This window comes from Colletotrichum navitas (genome assembly GCF_030913465.1).
Source record: "Colletotrichum navitas strain CBS 125086 chromosome Unknown LY79scaffold_11, whole genome shotgun sequence".
NCBI classification, from domain to species: domain Eukaryota; kingdom Fungi; phylum Ascomycota; class Sordariomycetes; order Glomerellales; family Glomerellaceae; genus Colletotrichum; species Colletotrichum navitas.
In genome coordinates, this window is record NW_026850557.1 from 191423 (window position 1) to 208997 (window position 17575).

At 55.3% G+C, this 17575-nt stretch overlaps 6 protein-coding genes across 6 annotated transcripts; 3 read left to right on the top strand and 3 right to left on the bottom strand.

Moving 5' to 3' along the window:
* Nucleotides 1-2044: 2044 nt before the first annotated feature.
* Nucleotides 2045-3007, bottom strand: LY79DRAFT_48367 (uncharacterized protein). Its single transcript, XM_060553278.1, has one exon. The coding sequence runs from the start codon at nucleotides 2848-2850 to the stop codon at nucleotides 2290-2292; it is 561 nt and encodes a 186-aa protein (XP_060417430.1). The 5' UTR covers nucleotides 2851-3007; the 3' UTR covers nucleotides 2045-2289.
* A 2127-nt stretch (nucleotides 3008-5134) lies between these two features.
* LY79DRAFT_543610 (uncharacterized protein) lies at nucleotides 5135-5876 on the bottom strand. Its single transcript, XM_060557064.1, has one exon. The coding sequence runs from the start codon at nucleotides 5607-5609 to the stop codon at nucleotides 5295-5297; it is 315 nt and encodes a 104-aa protein (XP_060417431.1). The 5' UTR covers nucleotides 5610-5876; the 3' UTR covers nucleotides 5135-5294.
* A 2751-nt stretch (nucleotides 5877-8627) lies between these two features.
* LY79DRAFT_587851 (R3H domain-containing protein) lies at nucleotides 8628-10602 on the top strand (the record flags this gene model as incomplete). Its single annotated transcript, XM_060560826.1, has 4 exons — nucleotides 8628-8978; nucleotides 9046-9568; nucleotides 9618-10481; nucleotides 10547-10602. The coding sequence occupies 4 exons, from the start codon at nucleotides 8628-8630 to the stop codon at nucleotides 10600-10602; spliced, it is 1794 nt and encodes a 597-aa protein (XP_060417432.1).
* A 64-nt stretch (nucleotides 10603-10666) lies between these two features.
* On the top strand, nucleotides 10667-11205 carry LY79DRAFT_48391 (uncharacterized protein). Its single transcript, XM_060553280.1, has one exon. The coding sequence runs from the start codon at nucleotides 10847-10849 to the stop codon at nucleotides 11135-11137; it is 291 nt and encodes a 96-aa protein (XP_060417433.1). The 5' UTR covers nucleotides 10667-10846; the 3' UTR covers nucleotides 11138-11205.
* Nucleotides 11206-13869: 2664 nt separating this feature from the next.
* Nucleotides 13870-14751, bottom strand: LY79DRAFT_587852 (histone H2A.Z; the record flags this gene model as incomplete). The annotated part of the gene is made up of 3 exons (XM_060560827.1): nucleotides 13870-14058; nucleotides 14158-14289; nucleotides 14647-14751. 3 exons carry the CDS (start codon nucleotides 14749-14751, stop codon nucleotides 13870-13872), a joined length of 426 nt encoding a protein of 141 aa, XP_060417434.1.
* Nucleotides 14752-15142: 391 nt separating this feature from the next.
* LY79DRAFT_543618 (uncharacterized protein) lies at nucleotides 15143-15925 on the top strand. The gene has a single exon (XM_060557065.1). The coding sequence runs from the start codon at nucleotides 15235-15237 to the stop codon at nucleotides 15475-15477; it is 243 nt and encodes an 80-aa protein (XP_060417435.1). The 5' UTR covers nucleotides 15143-15234; the 3' UTR covers nucleotides 15478-15925.
* Nucleotides 15926-17575: the final 1650 nt, after the last annotated feature.

The following is a 17575-nucleotide window of genomic DNA, read 5'->3' on the forward strand; positions in this document are numbered from 1 at the left end:
GATGAAGCCAGTTTCACACCCGGGTTCCTCTGACTGCCAATCGTGAGCGGGACATGGCCAACAACGTGTAACCAGAAGCATGGTGCGACGGTGTTGCCATACAGTGTATCAAGAAGCATACCTGACTGATTGGCGACGTCCAGACACAGTATCAGTAAACACCCCTCTTCACGTACCGAATCTGCTTGATGTGATTTCACGATGACCGTAGTTTATACAGCGAGTGTACAGAAAGCTACACTTTTTTTCTTCGAAACCCCACTCTGGGAAATCATCAGGAACAATAAATAATCTCGTGCGCCAACCAGGCCGTCACTTGACAGCGGCAACTAGAGCTCTAATAAAAGATGATCCGGGGTCACGATACGAGCACCAGTGACGTTCACTGGGGTTGGCGACGGCGAGTGAGCCTAGGCCGAGACACGCGGAGCGCCTCCGCGGAATGCTTGTCTGCCTGATAGGCCTTCTGGATACCGGTACAGGGTGATCAGCCTGTTGTTGCCGTTTGCGGCGAAGGCCGTCTTCGTGAAATGTTGAACAAGCTAAGCCACCGGGTTACCATGTGCGATGCTGGACTAATATCGTCGAACCTTCTGGGCACTCCAGAGAAAGGATAACCAGGCGAAAGCGCGACCTGCATGTCTGAGTTGAATGGTGGGTTGATTTGTGCAAAATCAGAGTGGAGGGCCTGTTCTATTGACGTTGTCCACTGGATGCCCACCAATTGCTGCCGAGTGGCGATGAGGGCGTAGGTTTCGCATATGATCACATTATGCAGCAACGAGTTTGGTCTACGCAGCTATCGAAGAACGGCTCTGAACCAACTTTGGACCGTTAGCTGCCATTGGACAGAGCTAAAAAGGGGTTGTTGGGGTAGGATTTCATACTATTATTGGTATTGAGTCCACCGATACATGGTACCGGACGAACTTCCATGACTGCCTTGGACGAACTAGTGGCCCTAGACACCTTCAGACCGAAGCAACCGATTCTTCACTCAGAGGTAATGAATGGTTGCAGTACCTCGTTCTCCTAGGGGAGCTGTCTCGTGTGATTCTGTGTGAAGATTGGAGGACGCAGACCGAGCCTAGTGAGCCTGTACATCGCGATCGCAAGGCAGACTGACGAGTCGGAGTGGCTCCGGGAACAGTGGCTGCGACGACGCACCGGTCGGTGGGTGAGATTAAGCTCCATCTCCATCTCGCATCCCATGAACCGCAGGGATGTCGGACGGGGTTGCGGAGCATGGGACGCAAGGGTCTGGCACGCTTATGGAAGACGAGCGCCGCGCGATGGCGCGTGTGTGGTTTGTGAGGCGGTGCACCCCGGTGTTCCATCCCGCTGTGCGACGCGTAGTTCAAGCCGGGCGAAGCTCAGGCCAGACTTTATCGTGGGCTTGATCGTGAATCTTGCCAGGATGAATATATAGCATCTGCAGTCGATTGCATAGCCTTCGGGATGGAGGGTATTCTAGAATAAGTAGAAGATTGCGACAGACTCGGAACTATTGGACCCAACCGGGGATATTGAAATTGCGGCGCTGGGCCATGACAGCCCCAGTAGGCCAATTCGGAAAAGGGGTTAGGCGATGGCCACAAGCGGTCAGCATCACTGGTACCACCGCTGTTTGTTCTTTGCAGGCATCGTGGCGGCGCCCCTGGGGCAAGAAAAGGGGCTCACAAACCCGAGGACATTACCATGGAAATGACGGCCCTGGTATGGAACTTTCGAAGAAGTGGAGAGCAGTGGGAGCGTCCCCGCGGGCCTTTCGCTGCCTTGAAGTCGACAGCTGTTGGTAGGGGAGCATCGTGGGGACCAACAAGAACTGGGCGTGCAGATCTAGACACAACGTGACGGCCCGAAGACGTCAAGGGCAGGCGCGCTGGGCTCCTTTGCGAGGCGAACTCGGGTTGGTGTCGATGAAGAGCCGAGTGGCGGCATGCGCCCATGTGCAACTGGTATTGTGGTTTCCTCTGCGTGTCTGGAATTGCTTTTGAAGGCAACATGACAGTAGCCAACTCCTTGTCGGTGCTACATGTATCTGTGGGCTATCCAAGCTTGCAGCATATCCACCCCTAGCCGGGTATGCAACGTGCAAGGAGGTGTCGTTGCTGCAGCAGCAGATGGTGGTACGGATGAACGCGCAGGTTCGTGTTACTTTGAGGCTGGCAGCTCGACGGCTTGCAAGCCAGATCATGTAGCAAAACGGTCTGGTTGAGCGGCATTGATAAACCAGACGACGTTTGGCAGCGTCTTTGCAACCATCACAGATACTCCCACCAACGTGCCCTATGGCATGGAATGGATGCGCCGGTGAACCAACGCCGATGGTCTACAGGTAACCTGGGCAGGCGTATGCAGAGATGGGAAATCATGAAAGTGAGCACGGTGTGGGCGCGGTGATGGTAACCGGGGAGTCAATTCCCTCTCGGTAATGCCACGCAAATTGGATCCCGCGTCCAAGGTGCTGGATCGCCAAATGGACAGGTGGTGGTGGCCTGCGTCACTGTCGGTGAAACGGAACGACGCGGGAGGTGCGGAGTACTTGTGCAGCGGGCGTCCTTGAAATTTGGCGGGCTGTCGCAGCGGCAGCTCGTATCTCGGCACAGAGAGATAGAGAGAGAAAGGGAGGAATGAATGTCTTGGTTTCGGGTGCGCAGGGCTCTTTGCATGTGTTGCAAATTGCGTCTGTGTCGAGTGTATCCATTCGCAAGAGAGACCAATGTGCCTGGTATAGGGTGCGCGGTCAGCATGGTTTGTGGCGCGTGCTGGCTGTTGTGTTGGAGGACGCTGTGAGGGCATTGAAGCACGAGAAGAGAAGGCGACTGAGTGGAGAATAAACTCCACCATGACGTTGAAACACGCCTGACCACGTGCAGAATCAGGCCGATCGCTGGTCGAGAGCTTCCCACGACTGAGAGAGTTTCTCAGCTAGCTTGTCGGAGGCGGGAAACGGAAACCAAGGGCAGTTGGTTGATGATGTTGACCGAGTCGACTGCGGACAGACACGACAATCAATACAAGGCAGACGGCGTGGCGTGTCGGGGATCGGAAGAGGCCGAGAGGACAACGACATGGGCGTCGAGAATGATTCAAGCAAGCAAGACCAAAGTCAAAGTCCAAAGCAAATAAATGCATGTCTGTCTCGCTCCTGCCGGTTCGTATACATTGGGATTGGTGCGCGCGAGAGTGCCTACCTAGGTACCGAAGCAGACGTGGAGAGGGGGTCGGTATCTAGGTGAATACGTATTCTGGACGCTGTCATTGGCTGCAGCTCCTGCATCCGGGGCACTCTGTCCTGCACCTCCCTCTCCCACTTTCTGCACAACACGACTCCGGTTCTGATGCTGCAGGCACGCGCACATTAGCCAGGACTTCCTGCTTCTCGCCAATCGACCTCTGATTGGCCTGCTTCACCGTGTAAGGCGTACACGGTATGTTGGACTGGGCACCAAAGTTTGGTTTCCTGCAAGTCAAACTTCAAAACCCCCCTTCCATCGCTTTTGGATCGATGCAGCCCCCGCTGACTCCGATGCCAATTGGAAACACTCGCAATGGTGACACAGAAAGGTTGATTCGGATACGGTGTTCTTTCTCGCTGTTTAGGGCTGAAGATCAGCAGCACACACGAAACCTACTCGATGATGCGGTGACACCTGGACTAAGGACCATACGAACCATTTTGCCCTCGCTTGTGTTCGTCCGATGAGCGGTTATTGCCCTGGAATCGTGGCCATCGCAAGTCTTCTTTCGCCCCCGACATTTGGGGAAGGGGACCCTTGCTTGCCGTCGGGTCTGGGGGCTACCTACACTTAGTAGTACGGTAGGTACTTTCTCGCTGTGTCCCCAAGGCACCGTGCAAAAACACACACCATCGCGCCATCGCACGGCCGCTGCCAGTCGGTCTAGCCAGTCCCGCTAGTCATGGCTGCACAGTTTGGGTGCAGATGTCGCGGGACGTTTTGTGAGCTCTATCTATAGTGCGTGTTTCCCAGCAACGCACGGCACGATCCATGGCCTTGGACGATCGGTGTGAGAATGGTGTCAAATGGCCACGACAGCAGACAGACGGACGGACGGGCGGGCACGAACGAGACAGGCTTCTTCCCTCTTTCCATTCCACCTAACCCGCGGAGAGCATCCGTAGGCGTTTTTAGATCACTACCGGTCCGTCAGCAAACGAGCCGCCGTCACCGTAACCGCTCAAAGATGACACTGTGCTAGCGTAGCGTCGCGCCTTCCTGTTGTTGTGCGCGTTGTGCCTGGCACCTGCCGTACCCACACAGTCTGGGCCCCTTGGGCCCTGGGCCCTGGGCCGTTCCTTCCCTCGTTTGCACTCTATAATACGTAGTTTAGTAGGTAGCCCGGCCGTGGTTCTGGTGCCACCTTCCCGTCCCTCCTCTTCAAATATGACAACAAACATCCATGGCATCGTGAGAAGGTATAACTACGACTACGACTTCGACTGCGACTACGACTTCGACTGCGACTACGACTTCGACTGCGACTTCGACTGCGATTGCGATTGCGATTCCAATTGCGATTCCAATTGTACGTCTCAGGCAAGTGCAGCCTCTTGGCCACTCATTCACTCTCGATCCTGCCACCTTTCCGTGAATAAATAAAAGAGGAGAAGGGAAGCAGGTAGTAAGTCGGAAAGGAATGGAAAGAAGGAAAAAAACTCAAAAGGGGGACCTCCCATCCTCACGGAGGGGAAAGTCAGACAGACACACGCACGTTTTACACTTCCGAGTATGAACTCCACGGCATCCGTGCCTTCCCGTCCTTGCGTCTCAAATTGAACAAAGTTCCCACGATGGAAATGCAGCTAAGGCCCTTGACGGACATAAGGTAGGTAGGAAATCACGGCTGCCGTGGGTCCCGTCGTCCTCAAGGCAGCCCGGCAACCAAACCCATCGTCCCTCTAGTGTACCCGCGATATCATCCACCTCATCTTCTCCTTGTGGCGTCGGCCAGATAGAAATAGAGATTGCGGGACGCCGGCCCTCTTGTCAAATCAGAGAAGCTTCCCACCAGCGGTGCAGATATTTCACGGAGGGGTAGACCAGGGACCATTGAAACTATCACTGCTACTCGCTAAGTAGGCAGGTCACAGTTCGATTTCGACTTCAGGTCCATCATCAGCGACACTTGATCGCCCCCCCCCCTTTTTTTTTTTTCTATTCTTCTCCTCGGCCATCATCGTCGCTTCACTTCACTGCCCTGCCCTCTTCCCCTTGCACAGGTGAAGCTCCAATATCCGCCGAGGATCCCCTTCTCCGCTGCGACCCTTCTTACCTTTCCGGTTCCATCCCGGACTCGTTGTCTGCTCGTCGTCTTCGGAGCCGACAGATGTCACACGCACGATAACCCAACCCCCCGTCACTGATAGTGAGCCGAGTGCTGAAGAAAAAATGGATGGTGAAAAGTCTGGAGAGATGGGCCCGGTTTTTCACGTAAGGGTTGTCTTCTGAAGGGCGGGTTTCCTTGCCCATTTGGCATCCAAAACCTAGGGTACGGGCTTGAGTGAGCATGGGCACAGCATGGTATAGCACAGCATGGTATAGCACAGCATAGTATAGCACACAGCATGGCATTTTGGCACCCATTTCTCATCAACCTTTGGCACGGGTGCCTCGCAGTCGCAGAGTTTGTCGCGTTCCAGACCATGCTTGTCCGTAGCCATGTCCTTTCCCCTTCTCACTTGGTTGAGTCTACACAAGAAAACTCGCACGCGACAGACCGATACGAGACGAGACGAGACGAGATGAGCCCTTCCTTTCCATGTCCGCCAACATTCTATCCACTCACTATGCAGGCCGTACGGCACACGGTTTGCCGGGGGTACCTGGCTTTTCAGTACCCGACTTTACTGCCCCCCCCCCCCCTCTCTCTCTCTCTCTCTGTCTCTCTCTGTCTCTCTACAACTCCATAGGTAGTCAGGCAGGCGGACGGGCGGGCGGGCGGGCGATCCTCTCTCAGAGCCAGACACTGTCATAGCCTGGCAGGGGGAGGGCGGGCTGGACGGTCAGAGAGCCAGTGCCTATGTCAGCACACAGCTCCCCCTCTCGCATCGACGACACTCTCTGGTCGCAAAGCCGAAAGGTACATCAGCAGAAAGACGTCTCGAGCACCCGGCTATCGCGGACTTGCCAAAGTTTGCCGACCTCGGAACACCTTTCTTCACATCTACGACACAAAAGCCTGGACGGGCTGTGATAGCCCTGACCATAGCCCCATCCGTGATATTGCAAGCCTCCCCCCCCTCAGAGCCCCGACATTCTGGTCTCTTTCTCGTCAAATGGTCGGTCAACACCCCCACTACCCAGAGAACCTAAACGCGAAGGACAGTGACTGGGTCCTTTTAGCGACTGCTGGGGGGGGGGCAATGTTTCCGCACAATGCTCCCAGCGAGGCGATTGACTGACCCTAAGTGCCGTGGACCCCTTATTTTACAGAGGCCAGGTGGTGTGTGGTGAGGTACCTACCTACCTACCGGTACTTTGGCAAATGGGTAGGCGGCTAGGTGCCTGGGATATGTGAACTCAAGGACTCGTAGCCAACGACGACAGGCGAGGGGGGAGAGAAAAGGTACGTTGAACTCGGTATCTTTTCGCATTAGGGCGTCTTCCTTCTGACGGGAGTGACAATGCCCGCCGCCGGTCGCGTTGAACGGGCCATTAGTGGCCCTGTCAGTGTCAAGATCTGGCCCGTCCATTCGTTCCTGGGCCTGTGTGTTTGGGGGTATTTGTGTGTGCGCACGCGGTACCTGCCTAGGTAGGTACCTGCCTACCTACCTTACCTACCTACTTGCCTTGGGTAAGGTAGATAGGTAGATAGATACCAATGTCCATTTGCACACCTAGCCCATCGCTCTTTCCGTCGGCCGGATGGGTGTGTTCATCAGTAGTGCCAATTGTCAGGCTTCCCTCGTCAATGATCAGAGAGAGAACGGGAGAATGCGTGCTAGCCACACCGCAAAGTCACCGAGTGACAGACTACCAATCTACCTACCTAGACTAGGTACTAACCTTACCCCATCGCCTGGACCCGGGTACTGCCCTGCCTCCTGCTCCGTCTCTGGCCCTGCTCCTTCCCCCATGTTGTCTACCAACCTACCTAGGTAGTGTATAGAAACTCAGGCACCCACCAGCCTGGGTACCTAGCTACAGATACACGTACTTTCACTGGGTAGTGCAGAGTGCCCAGGGAGTAAGAAAAGTCCAAAGTCGCTTTCTGCCCTTGGCGCCCATCTCTCCTTACCGTCCCTGATGGTATTTCTCCCCACTTCCCCTAGTGCCCTGGTCTTCTTTTCGCCTTCTGCCGTTGCCACACCCATTTCCTCCCACACCCCCGTTGACTGGTACCCGTCCTCACTGTGGGCCTCTTCATCAGCTGCGTCCACTATCCATCGACGACGAGGGGGGAAAAGAAATACCGGAAGGGGCAGAAAGGAAAGGAAAAAAAAAAAAAAGAAGAAGAGAAGAAGCTCCCCTTTTTAGCCTCCTCTCTTCAGCTTCTTTTTTTTTTACTACAACCATTTTCCCCCCCTCGTTGCTCAATCTTCCCATCCATCCTCTTAACCTCCCCCTTAACCCCCCTTCCCTCTCTTTTCCCTTCCCCCTCGCTCTTGGATATTTGAGCCTCAACACCAGGCGAAAAGCTGCAGCGCCTGTCGTAATCCCCTCACCTCCCTCCCCCTTCCTACTGCTCTATCTTCGTCCTCTACATTTCCGTTTCGCCTTCCAACACACGACCCATACACCATCCACCAACGCCAGCCACTCATCCTTTGCGCGCGTCTGCCCACCACCTTGAAAGGCGCACACCCAGGCGATCGTGTGTCTGCGACTGCGACTGCGACTGCATCTGTCTCTGTGCTGCTGCGCTGCGCTACGTCTTCGGCGGAGAAACGAGAGCAAGCGAGCAAAAAGCAAGCACCGACCCATCTGCGCCCATCCCGCAGCATCCAATCCAAATTCAATACATACCAATCCCGCATCCACGTCTTCCCGCCGGTTACTTGCCGCACTTTCTCATCTTACCTTCCCACGCCCCTACATAACATTCGCCACGGCATTTGTTTTTTGCCCTTCCCCCTCCCCTCGGCCACGGTGTGCGACTATTCTGCCGTTCGCATACTTCAATTCTATTTCTCAGTCCCATCTTTGGGAACCTGCACGACTGTAACGACGAGCGATCCCAACGAGCGAACGGCCGTCCATCGGAAAAGGAAGGAGGAAATAGAGCGACGACGACTACGACGACGACGACAACAACAACAACAACGGAAAAGAAGAATTCCTGCGACTTTCTGTTGCATGATATCTTGCGTGTCTGGCGAACTGCATCCTATTCCTTTTCCGCATACTGCAACTGCATCGCCCACCAAGCCTCAGGACGTCGATTGCTCCCCATCCCACAACACGTCAGTCTTTTGTCGAGGATATTTTTCTCCCGCTGCATTTTGCTAGCTGCCCCTTGCCAACCAGCATCCCCCCCCCCCCCCCCCCCTCCCCCTTCTTCAACCAACCTCTCATACCACTCCCTAGTCGGTACATCACACACAGGTGCTGGATTTCGACCCAGTAGCTGCCAGTCGCCGGGACTCGATCTCAAAGAAAACAATGAGCCAGCAACAACACGACATGTATCTCGACTATTCAGCCCCCCCAAATCGCTCACCGAGCTCCTCGAGGGCGTATGCGGGCGGCTTCCAATCTGGCCTGTCCCTACCCCGTCAGGCCCAGCGTCCTTACGACAACGGCTTGGGCTCTTCTGCCCTGTTCCCCTCCGATCGCCTTGGTTACAACCCCAGAGCCATGGATCAAATGTCCGCCAATGGAATGCCCGGAGGATATATGCTAGACAACAGCCAGACATGGAACTACAATGCCAGCGGTGTTGCAACCGTCAGCGGTGCCATGAATGGCGCCAACAGACAGAGGAGCGTCAACCGCCGAGCCGCCCTGCCCACAGTAAGTCTTTGATGCCCTTGGACCATTCACATTTATTGTAGCTGTAAACTGATCTCCACTGTTGAAGAACTGGACCGACCAGGGCCTCGGTATGCATGGGTCATACGGATCCAGCATTAACGGCGGAATGTCGAACGGTCTTCGCTACGACGGACAAGGCGACATGCGGCCCAGCTCACAAACAGAGGAGCAGCTGATCCCTACCGCCATTGTTATCAAGAATATTCCCTTCGCTGTGCGCAAAGAGACCCTTGCTGCCGTCATGTTGGAAATGCATCTTCCTCAACCCTATGCCTTCAACTACCACTTCGACAACGGGGTCTTCCGCGGTTTGGCCTTTGCCAACTTCCAGTCTCCTGAAGATACCAAGATTGTCATCGATGCCATGAATGGTATGGAAGTTCACGGCCGCAAGCTGAGGGTTGAATACAAGAAGATGCTGCCGGAGGCCGAGCGAGAGCGTATTGAACGTGAGAAGAGGGAGAGACGCGGACAACTCGAGGAGCAACACCGCGCCCCGATGCTGCACCAGCAGCCATCTTTGCAGACTCTGAACAGTGTCTCGAGCAACCCGCCCCGTGGTCCACTAGGTAAGCTAAACTCGCTGCATTGTACAATAAGTGCATACTGACGAAACAGATGGAGATATTGACCTGAATGACCCGGAGACTCTCGAATTCTACACCGAGCTCACTCTTTTCAAGCGTGACACATCCCGCGAAATTCTCATCTTCCCCTCCACCATTGCGCCTGAACAGCGCCGACGGATTCACATACTGGCCCACCACATGGGTCTAGAACATAACTCTGTTGGGGAGGCCGAGTCGCGCCAGATCCACGTAGTTAAGCGACAGCTTCCGTCGCCCACGGCCCAAATTCATTCACCTGCTGTCGGGCTGGACTACCACAAGAAGGGTCTCAGCAGAGCAGCCACCTTCGACTTCGCCGCGGACCGGGAGGCTCGCAGTGCCAGCACCAACTATTCCCATGCTATCGGCCGCCAGGGCCCGACACTGGAGCTTCCTGGCAGCCCTGATGGAAACGGTCTTGCTAACCTTCGTGCTGCCAAGAGCTTTGCCGATCTGCGGTCTTTTAGCCCAAGCCCGTCTGCGTCCTCCTCGGGCTACCTGACCGCAATGAACGGTATTGGTAACATCCCGCAGTCGGGTAACTCAAATCCCCGCTTTGGCGACTACAACGGAGGCGTGAACCAGTCAGGTCAACTTGCTACGCCCAACCTGACGCCCACTTCCGGTACGGTTGGCACCCCCGGAACCGACAGCAGCCTCCTCAGCTCGCTCGGCGGACTCAACCTCGGATCGTACGAGTCTGCCGCTCACTCCCAAGCGCGCAGCACACCTGGTGCCATTGGGAGCCAGCGCCCTGGTGCTAACAGCGGCAACCGCAACGCCCCCGAGAGGCAGCCCCGAGGTCCCGAGTGGGAAACGTCTGCTGGTTTCAACGGCCGCAACCGTTCCAACGGCCACATGCAACGCGGAAGCGGTTAGTCTACACTACGCCCCCTTCCCTTTACCTGACCGAACCTCTCCCAGTCTAACTAGCGATAGACTCTTCAGACAATGCCCCTCGCGCTGGAAGTGCCGGCGCGTCTCGATTCCACTAGACAAGATTTTTAATACCTCGCCGAGACTGCCACAACAACCATTACAATGAGGACACGATTCATGACTCGCGACGCATAGACTACAAACGACATTCGACGAGTTCACCAAGCCCCTCCCCGGCTCGGTAATTGACAACCCCCCTGTGTTATATCCGCCATTGCTTTTCATGAGGGACACTCTCCCACATCCTATCCATACTGCTTATAATGATGATTTTGTTGGAAACGAGCCTTTGGCAGCGTCATGATGTTTAGCTCGGCCGTCTCGGATTTGGTGGATAGAAGAATCCAATGTCGTGGCGGCATCCGATTTTGGATTCACGGCACCCGCCCGGCAAGGAAATCTCGGCTCATCGCTGTTTCACGCCAAGAGAAGGATGAACGGAAAAGAAACCTGGATACACACAAAAAAAAACTTGATATGGGCAACCATTTCGACATGGCTAAACGGCCCATGGGCGGTCCCTCTATACCCTCGTGTTTCCCCGCCATGTCTTCATTACATGGCGCGCGGAAGCATATGAACCACCCTTGACGATGAATACGCTGTTACGACCTTTTTATGTCTAGATAGCTGTACCGGCATGCTCGACAAAACCCGATTGTTTTTGGATGACGAGAACATGCTTCGGCGACCATGACTATACCCACCTAATTACTGCGGTCCGGCATCACAACAAGACTATCCAAGGCCGGCGTTGTCTTTTTGGTCTCATGACCATGGCCGGTTGGAGTGTCGACTTCAGAACAACAACACCAGCCCTTGAGCGGCTCACTGAGAAAAAGAAAAGTTGAAACTGATTTGGGGCGTTGTTTCGTACTGGCATTTCTCGTTTTGGTAACATTTCCTCTCGGTGGTTCCAAACCCCTCGTTCCTCTCTCGGTCCTTTTGAAACCACACTCTCAATCCCTTTCGAGTGCGTCATCGTCCACGAACTCATCTATTCACTCTCTAGATGGTCTTTGGGAACACCTAGTGGGATCGTTGGCGTTGAGGCTGCATCGGAGCTGCTTGTTCGTGTTTCGGTCTCTTGCGGCCTGTTTGTTAGAGTTTGCTATTTTGTTGATTATTTACCATGCATTTTGCGAGCATCTTGGAAGAAGAGGACAGGAAGAGATTTGTGGATGACAAATATCGTGTCGATGAGTCAGGAGATGAGATGACAGAGTGCGAGGATTGCCGGGCATTCTATTTGCTTGCGGTATTGTGCCTCGGGCACGTGGATAATTCGAAGGAGGATGAGGATATGGAGAGAGCCGCACACACGGGGCCACTGCCGTTTTGCGCCTTGTCAAATATACTGCGTTTGGTTTCATACTTTTCAGTTCTCACGATGAATGAATTTTTATGAAGCTTCCTTCTCAGATGGAGTAGGGATGGGACGAGAAATGAATGAGTGATCAATGCTGGTTGGGTTTCCGTGACACAGGTCGATTTCGCAACGACATTCTCAACCTGGCCATCAAGTTTTGCCTTTCCTCTCTTGTCTTGTGATCCCCAAGGCCATTGGAATAACAAAAAAGATGTGATGTTGATGAAACGGAGGGGCGTGATCGCGTCGTTGTCCATCCACGTCGAGACCCTGAGATCAGGGACCCTGTTTTCCCCCAAGAGGTCGTCAAAAGAAGACATCGCTCCATCACCGATCCGAACTTGCTCTCGGTCCGAACGTCCTGAGACGCTCTTTGAGCGCAGAGGCGGCGTGGGAGGTAGCGCCCGGGTTTGCCGAGAGTTTGTCGTAGCTTGATACTGACCTGTCACTGTTTGGGCCAGCAATTACCCCCAATCCGCCGGTGTCTGCAGTGATCCAGTCACCGTGTGCCATTCGCATGTGCTTCAAGGGACGTCTCGGGCTTTCCTCCCAGACGCCTTGGAAACAAACGTTTGCCTCACTTCTGGACCTGGAAGTTACCCGGGAGTCCATATAGCTCGGCGTCGGAACGGCGCTCTTGTTGGATCCACAGACAAGAACGTAGGCAGCTGGACGGGACGGCATCATTTTGCGGACCTCACTCTAAACATAGAGAAAGGGGGTGAAAAGCCAGACAAGCCCTTGTCGTCGAGAGGGGGAGGGGGCACGGCAGCGATGACCAGACCACCGCAACTCAAGAGCCCCGAAAGCTCTCCGCGCCGCCCGGACGGATCTCGCACCCCACGCAGGGCATCGCCATACGGCCCTCCTCCGGCAACACCGAGAGCTGCTGCTCAGCCCCCTCTTCCCAGCCACGGCCATCAAGCACGGAGCTCCTTGCCCTCGACCCCCCAGGCTCTTCCGATCCCGCGTCCCAGACGCTCCTCCCCCCCGGCCTCTTTCCTCCCGTGGCCGCCGCGGCCGCCACCCCCTCGCCCCTGGACCTGGCGCTGCCACAACTGCAACACCCTCACCCGCCTTGCCTGCACGCGGCGCTGCCTCCGCTGCAGCCACCGGCTCTGCATCCGGGTCCGTCGCTGGCGGACGTCTAGATGGTGACGATGGCAGCAGCTCCACCACGGCGTTAGATGGGGGTCTGGAACCGTGGCAGACCGTCGATCTGGTGATGCTCGAGGGTTCGCTGGTGCGCATGGCAGCCGGGAGGCTAGAGCGGGATGATGGACGGGGCTGTGAGGATGAGGGTCCTCGTTACGAGGAGGTTGAGGACGTCGAAAAGGGAAACGGCGGGATGGTGGCTTGACGCAACCGCCCTCCGTCGAAGGGAAGAAGTCAAGTATGCACATCGTCGAGCATAAGCAGAGTAGAAAGCCAGAAAGATCTTGCACCCCACCCATTACAATTTTATTTCGTCTACCTAAGCCCATCAGCCAAGTGCCGTATCCGCGCGTGCCTTGTTGGGAACTGAAACAGGAACCTCGAAATGTTATACATTGTTGAGCTGAGTGCCAGACTCGGGGCGAATCTGCCTGCGCAGGCCTTGGAAGCGTGCAGGCCGGTCCTGCAACGCCGTCATGAACAACGCGCTCTTGGCTCTTTTGCGGCCTCTTTCAGCACCGTTGCCCGTTCACGTCTCCAAGATGGAAAATCCCAGCATGCACCCACACTTGAGTCACTGCATGCTCTTCTTTTGTTTTGTTTCCAAAGACGTCATGAGGCAGATTATGCAACCTCTAGCGCACCTGCACCATCCTCATTTCTGACCAGTGTCAAGGAAAGCAGAAAAAGAGCATCCCATCAGACCGAACCGCACCCCCCCAGAAAAACTACCGTCCTAAGAAAAAAGACAACCGGGAATAATATCAATGTTGATTGTGTTGCAAGGCATGTCGGGTGTTTATGCCTCGAGCGCCTTGGCCTTCTTCTTCTGCTCCACCTTGAGGAGGAGCGCGCGGTTGATGTGTGGCAGGACACCACCAAAGGCGATGGTGGCACGGATCAGAGTGTCGAGCTCCTCGTCACCACGGATGGCGAGCTGCAGGTGGCGGGGAGTGATACGCTTGACCTTGAGATCCTTGGCGGCGTTCTACGGGACGCGTGTTAGTCACGAGTTCAGGCAGCAATCCCGATGAGCCAACGGGATACGCGGGGGGAAGAGGGGAGGCAGGGAGAAGGGGAGACGTACGCCTGCGAGCTCGAGGACTTCGGCAGTGAGGTACTCGAGAACGGCGGTGACATAGACGGCAGCCTTGGCGCCGACGCGCATTTTGTTTTGAGTGTTGGCCTTGAGAAAACGCTTGACACGACCGCAGGGGAACTGAAGAGTGCGTGGTTAGCAACCTGTAACGGCCAGCCTGAGAAATTTTCATCGCTGCGTGCTTGCGCCATTTGGTTTCGAGCCCGACTCATCCATCGTGCACGCGACCAGTATCCAGTACATCATGACAAGCCACGTATACGACGCAAAAGAAGGGGGGAGGAATGGTCGCGCAACATGGTTATCGATGAAACCTGGCGCAGCGCGTGGGAAATCGATAGAGAAAAGTTGGGCCGGTCGAGTATTGCGACTGGGACGCGTCGAAAAGGGAGCCCATGTGTTGGTCGACGCTCGATATCGAGGCCCCAAAAATCAAGGTGCAAAACCGGCGCATCATCAATAGAGCGCGCAACTTACCTGGAGACCAGCGCGAGCAGAGTGGCTCTGCTGCTTCTTGGGGACCTCGGCCGCAGCCTTGCCTCCGGACGTCTTTCCGCCAGACTTTCCCTTGCCACCAGCCATTGTTGCTAATGTTGATGCGAGGGCGCGAAGATTCGGGGAGGAATAAAATTCGATGATTCGGTCAAAGCGGGGATGGGATGCGCGATGTCGAATGCAAGTTCTAAGAGAGAAATAAAATCAAGTGTCTACGTGAACAAGGCTGTTGCGGGTTCGTGTTGGATTTGGAGGGGTTGTCGAAGGGAGCTTCGGTGGAGGTGGATGGAGATGACAGAAATTTAGCTGCAAGACTGGACGGTGATTGTTGTTGTTCGTCGGTGACGGCAGGGGGGGGGGGGGGAGGGCGAATGGGGAGGGAGCTGTCGGGGCGAGCAAAAATCGCTGATCGGTGTACGGAGTAGTGTGGTATGGATAGCTGAGGTGTGAGAGAGGGGGGGGGTCGGCAGGTGGTGGGTGCTGCTGCTGCTGCTGCTGCTGCTGCTGCTGCTGCTCTGTCGTTCACGGTCCACGGTTCGCCAGAGAGTCAGTCTGCTACTGTTTCTGCGAATGCTGCTGGTGCTTCTGCCTCGCCTCCCTCAGAGTTTGCTGATGAGCTCTTGGGCGCTCCTATTCGTCGGATGGAGCTCCTGTTGTGGATGGCTGGCTGGCTGGCTGTGTTATGGCGCTAGCGGCGGGTACGCCAGTTTCGTGGACGGAGTGTTATGGTCGGAATGTTGCGTCGGCCGAAGTAAACCCGGCCCGCACAGGGGGGCCAGGAACCGCCGGGCTGAGCGAGCGAGTGCTGTGTGATGAGTGAGGCAGCAGAAGCTGCAGCTGAATGCGTAGCACACGGCACTGACCGCAACAGGATCATTCTGAGGAAAGAAGATGAATAGTAGCAGGTAGAAAGGCTTCTTCAGCTCGACCAAGCTGCCTGGAGATCAGGAGAAGCCATGGTGGCAAGGAAGTGCATACATACATACCTTGGCTTTACCTTGAAGTGAGGCTCTGCGACGCATGACAGCAGCAGGCCTCGGCCTAGCCAGCTGCATTGCGACGGGATGGTCAAATAGAGCTCATATAACAATGAGACGTAGCTTCCCTGTCAGTCTGGATCGAAATGCAGCCTGCCTCGGGCCATGAAGGGGATGTGCTACCATCTGGACAACGTCGTTGCTGTTGTTGACCTGGATGTCGACGCAAAACGCAGACCGAGAAAGCGTCCCGCACGAGGCTGGTGAGCACTTGTATGGCGTAGCTTCACGTGATGTGGCTTGTATGATCTTTGGTATCTAATCGACTCACCACCTCCCTCTATCCTATCTCGTCCTATCCACCCGCCCCACTCATTCGGATATCTGGCCCCGTAAAGTCCGGAGATCACTGATGACAGGTACAGGGCGATGCTTTTGGTCAGCCAGCTGGGGCCAGACGCGACCAGCTGTCGCTCACCCCTTTCTCGATCTAATCTCTCCCTCTTCCCTCTTCAATCTTCCCTTGTCTCCCTAGCCCCCCTCTTTACTCTAGTATCCACGAGAGTTTGCGTACACTTACGTTTTTGCCAAAGTCCGAAACTTTGCCCAACTCAATTTAAGTCACCTGATAGTACGGTTTTGTCTATACGGTAAACCTAGGAGGGGAAGCAGCAGCAGCAGTAGCAGCAGCGCAGCAGCATGATGAAATTACCGTGCCATCTCACCATCGCCTGGATGCTCGACCGGGCGGCCTGTGTTCATTGATTGATCATCGACGAAATACGCAACAGTATGCTGCAAAGAGGCCCAGCATGCAGGTTAAACCGAAACCTCCCCCCCCCCCTCCTCCCATCACCCTCTCGTGTGTTACATCGCGCCTTTTGAGCGACGTCCGACCTTCGCCCAGCCAAGTCCGTGTGACGCCCCTTCGCCGTGTCGGCTCATCAAAGCTTGATCTGTGCAGTCGACAAAACTGCTGCATATTGAAAATCACACTCTCCTCTCCTCTCCTCCTCTCCTCCTCCCTTCCCTATCCGCGGTCAGTCACCGACGTCGCTCACGACACTTGGATTCCTGCCAGATTGCCAGTAGCTCTCCGAAATGGCAAATATTAAAATGGTGGAATGCGGGGGATGGCTTCGACCGCTCAATGGTTGATATCGCCAGGCAAGCTCACTTTCTTGAAACGTTCCTTGAAGAAGGCCGGGATGGCTTGGCCGATTCGAGCCACTCCTATCCGGCCATGGGGTCCTGTAGAGGGCCCCTGGCTGCCTTAGTGGCCCTGAGCTTCTCTCGGAGCTCTGTGCGAGGCCACATGAAGGCCCCGGGAGCCGTCTGGACGACCCTAACGTAGTAGTAACTGGTAAGGGAAGCAGGTGAGCTAAGGGGGGGGGGGGGGGGGAGGGAGGGAGGGCGCGGGACCCCTAGTTATTCGAAACGTGCGACACACCCAAAGCCTAACACCGTCGACCCTAGGTTACTAAAGTTGGACATGAAGATGCTTGGCCACGTTTTGAGGGAGCCTGAGGCTGACTGAGCGGCCCAAGGTGATGTGCCATAATTGTGCGGGAAGGCCTCCTGGCTTGGCAAGCAAGGCCTTCTCTGTTACTTAGGTACGGATATAGAGGGAGGTTTTCTAATACAAGGAGAGTCCTCTAAACGGCGCTGCAGACGGACAGGAATAAACGATCAAGGTTTAGAGGGAAGGGGGGGGCCTTTTTCCTCCTTGCTGTTCTAGAATCCTAGACCTGTCGGCCAAATTCTCTCTCTTTCTCTCCCTCATTCAACTTGCTCCACCACCTTTCATTCATAAGACAGACAACAAGACCATTCGGCTCGATCAGCAAATGCCCATACCACTCTCGTTCGACGACCCTGACGCTCAGTAATAGCATCGACGCCCGAACGAAGACCGCGAAGCCCACGGGCCCAGA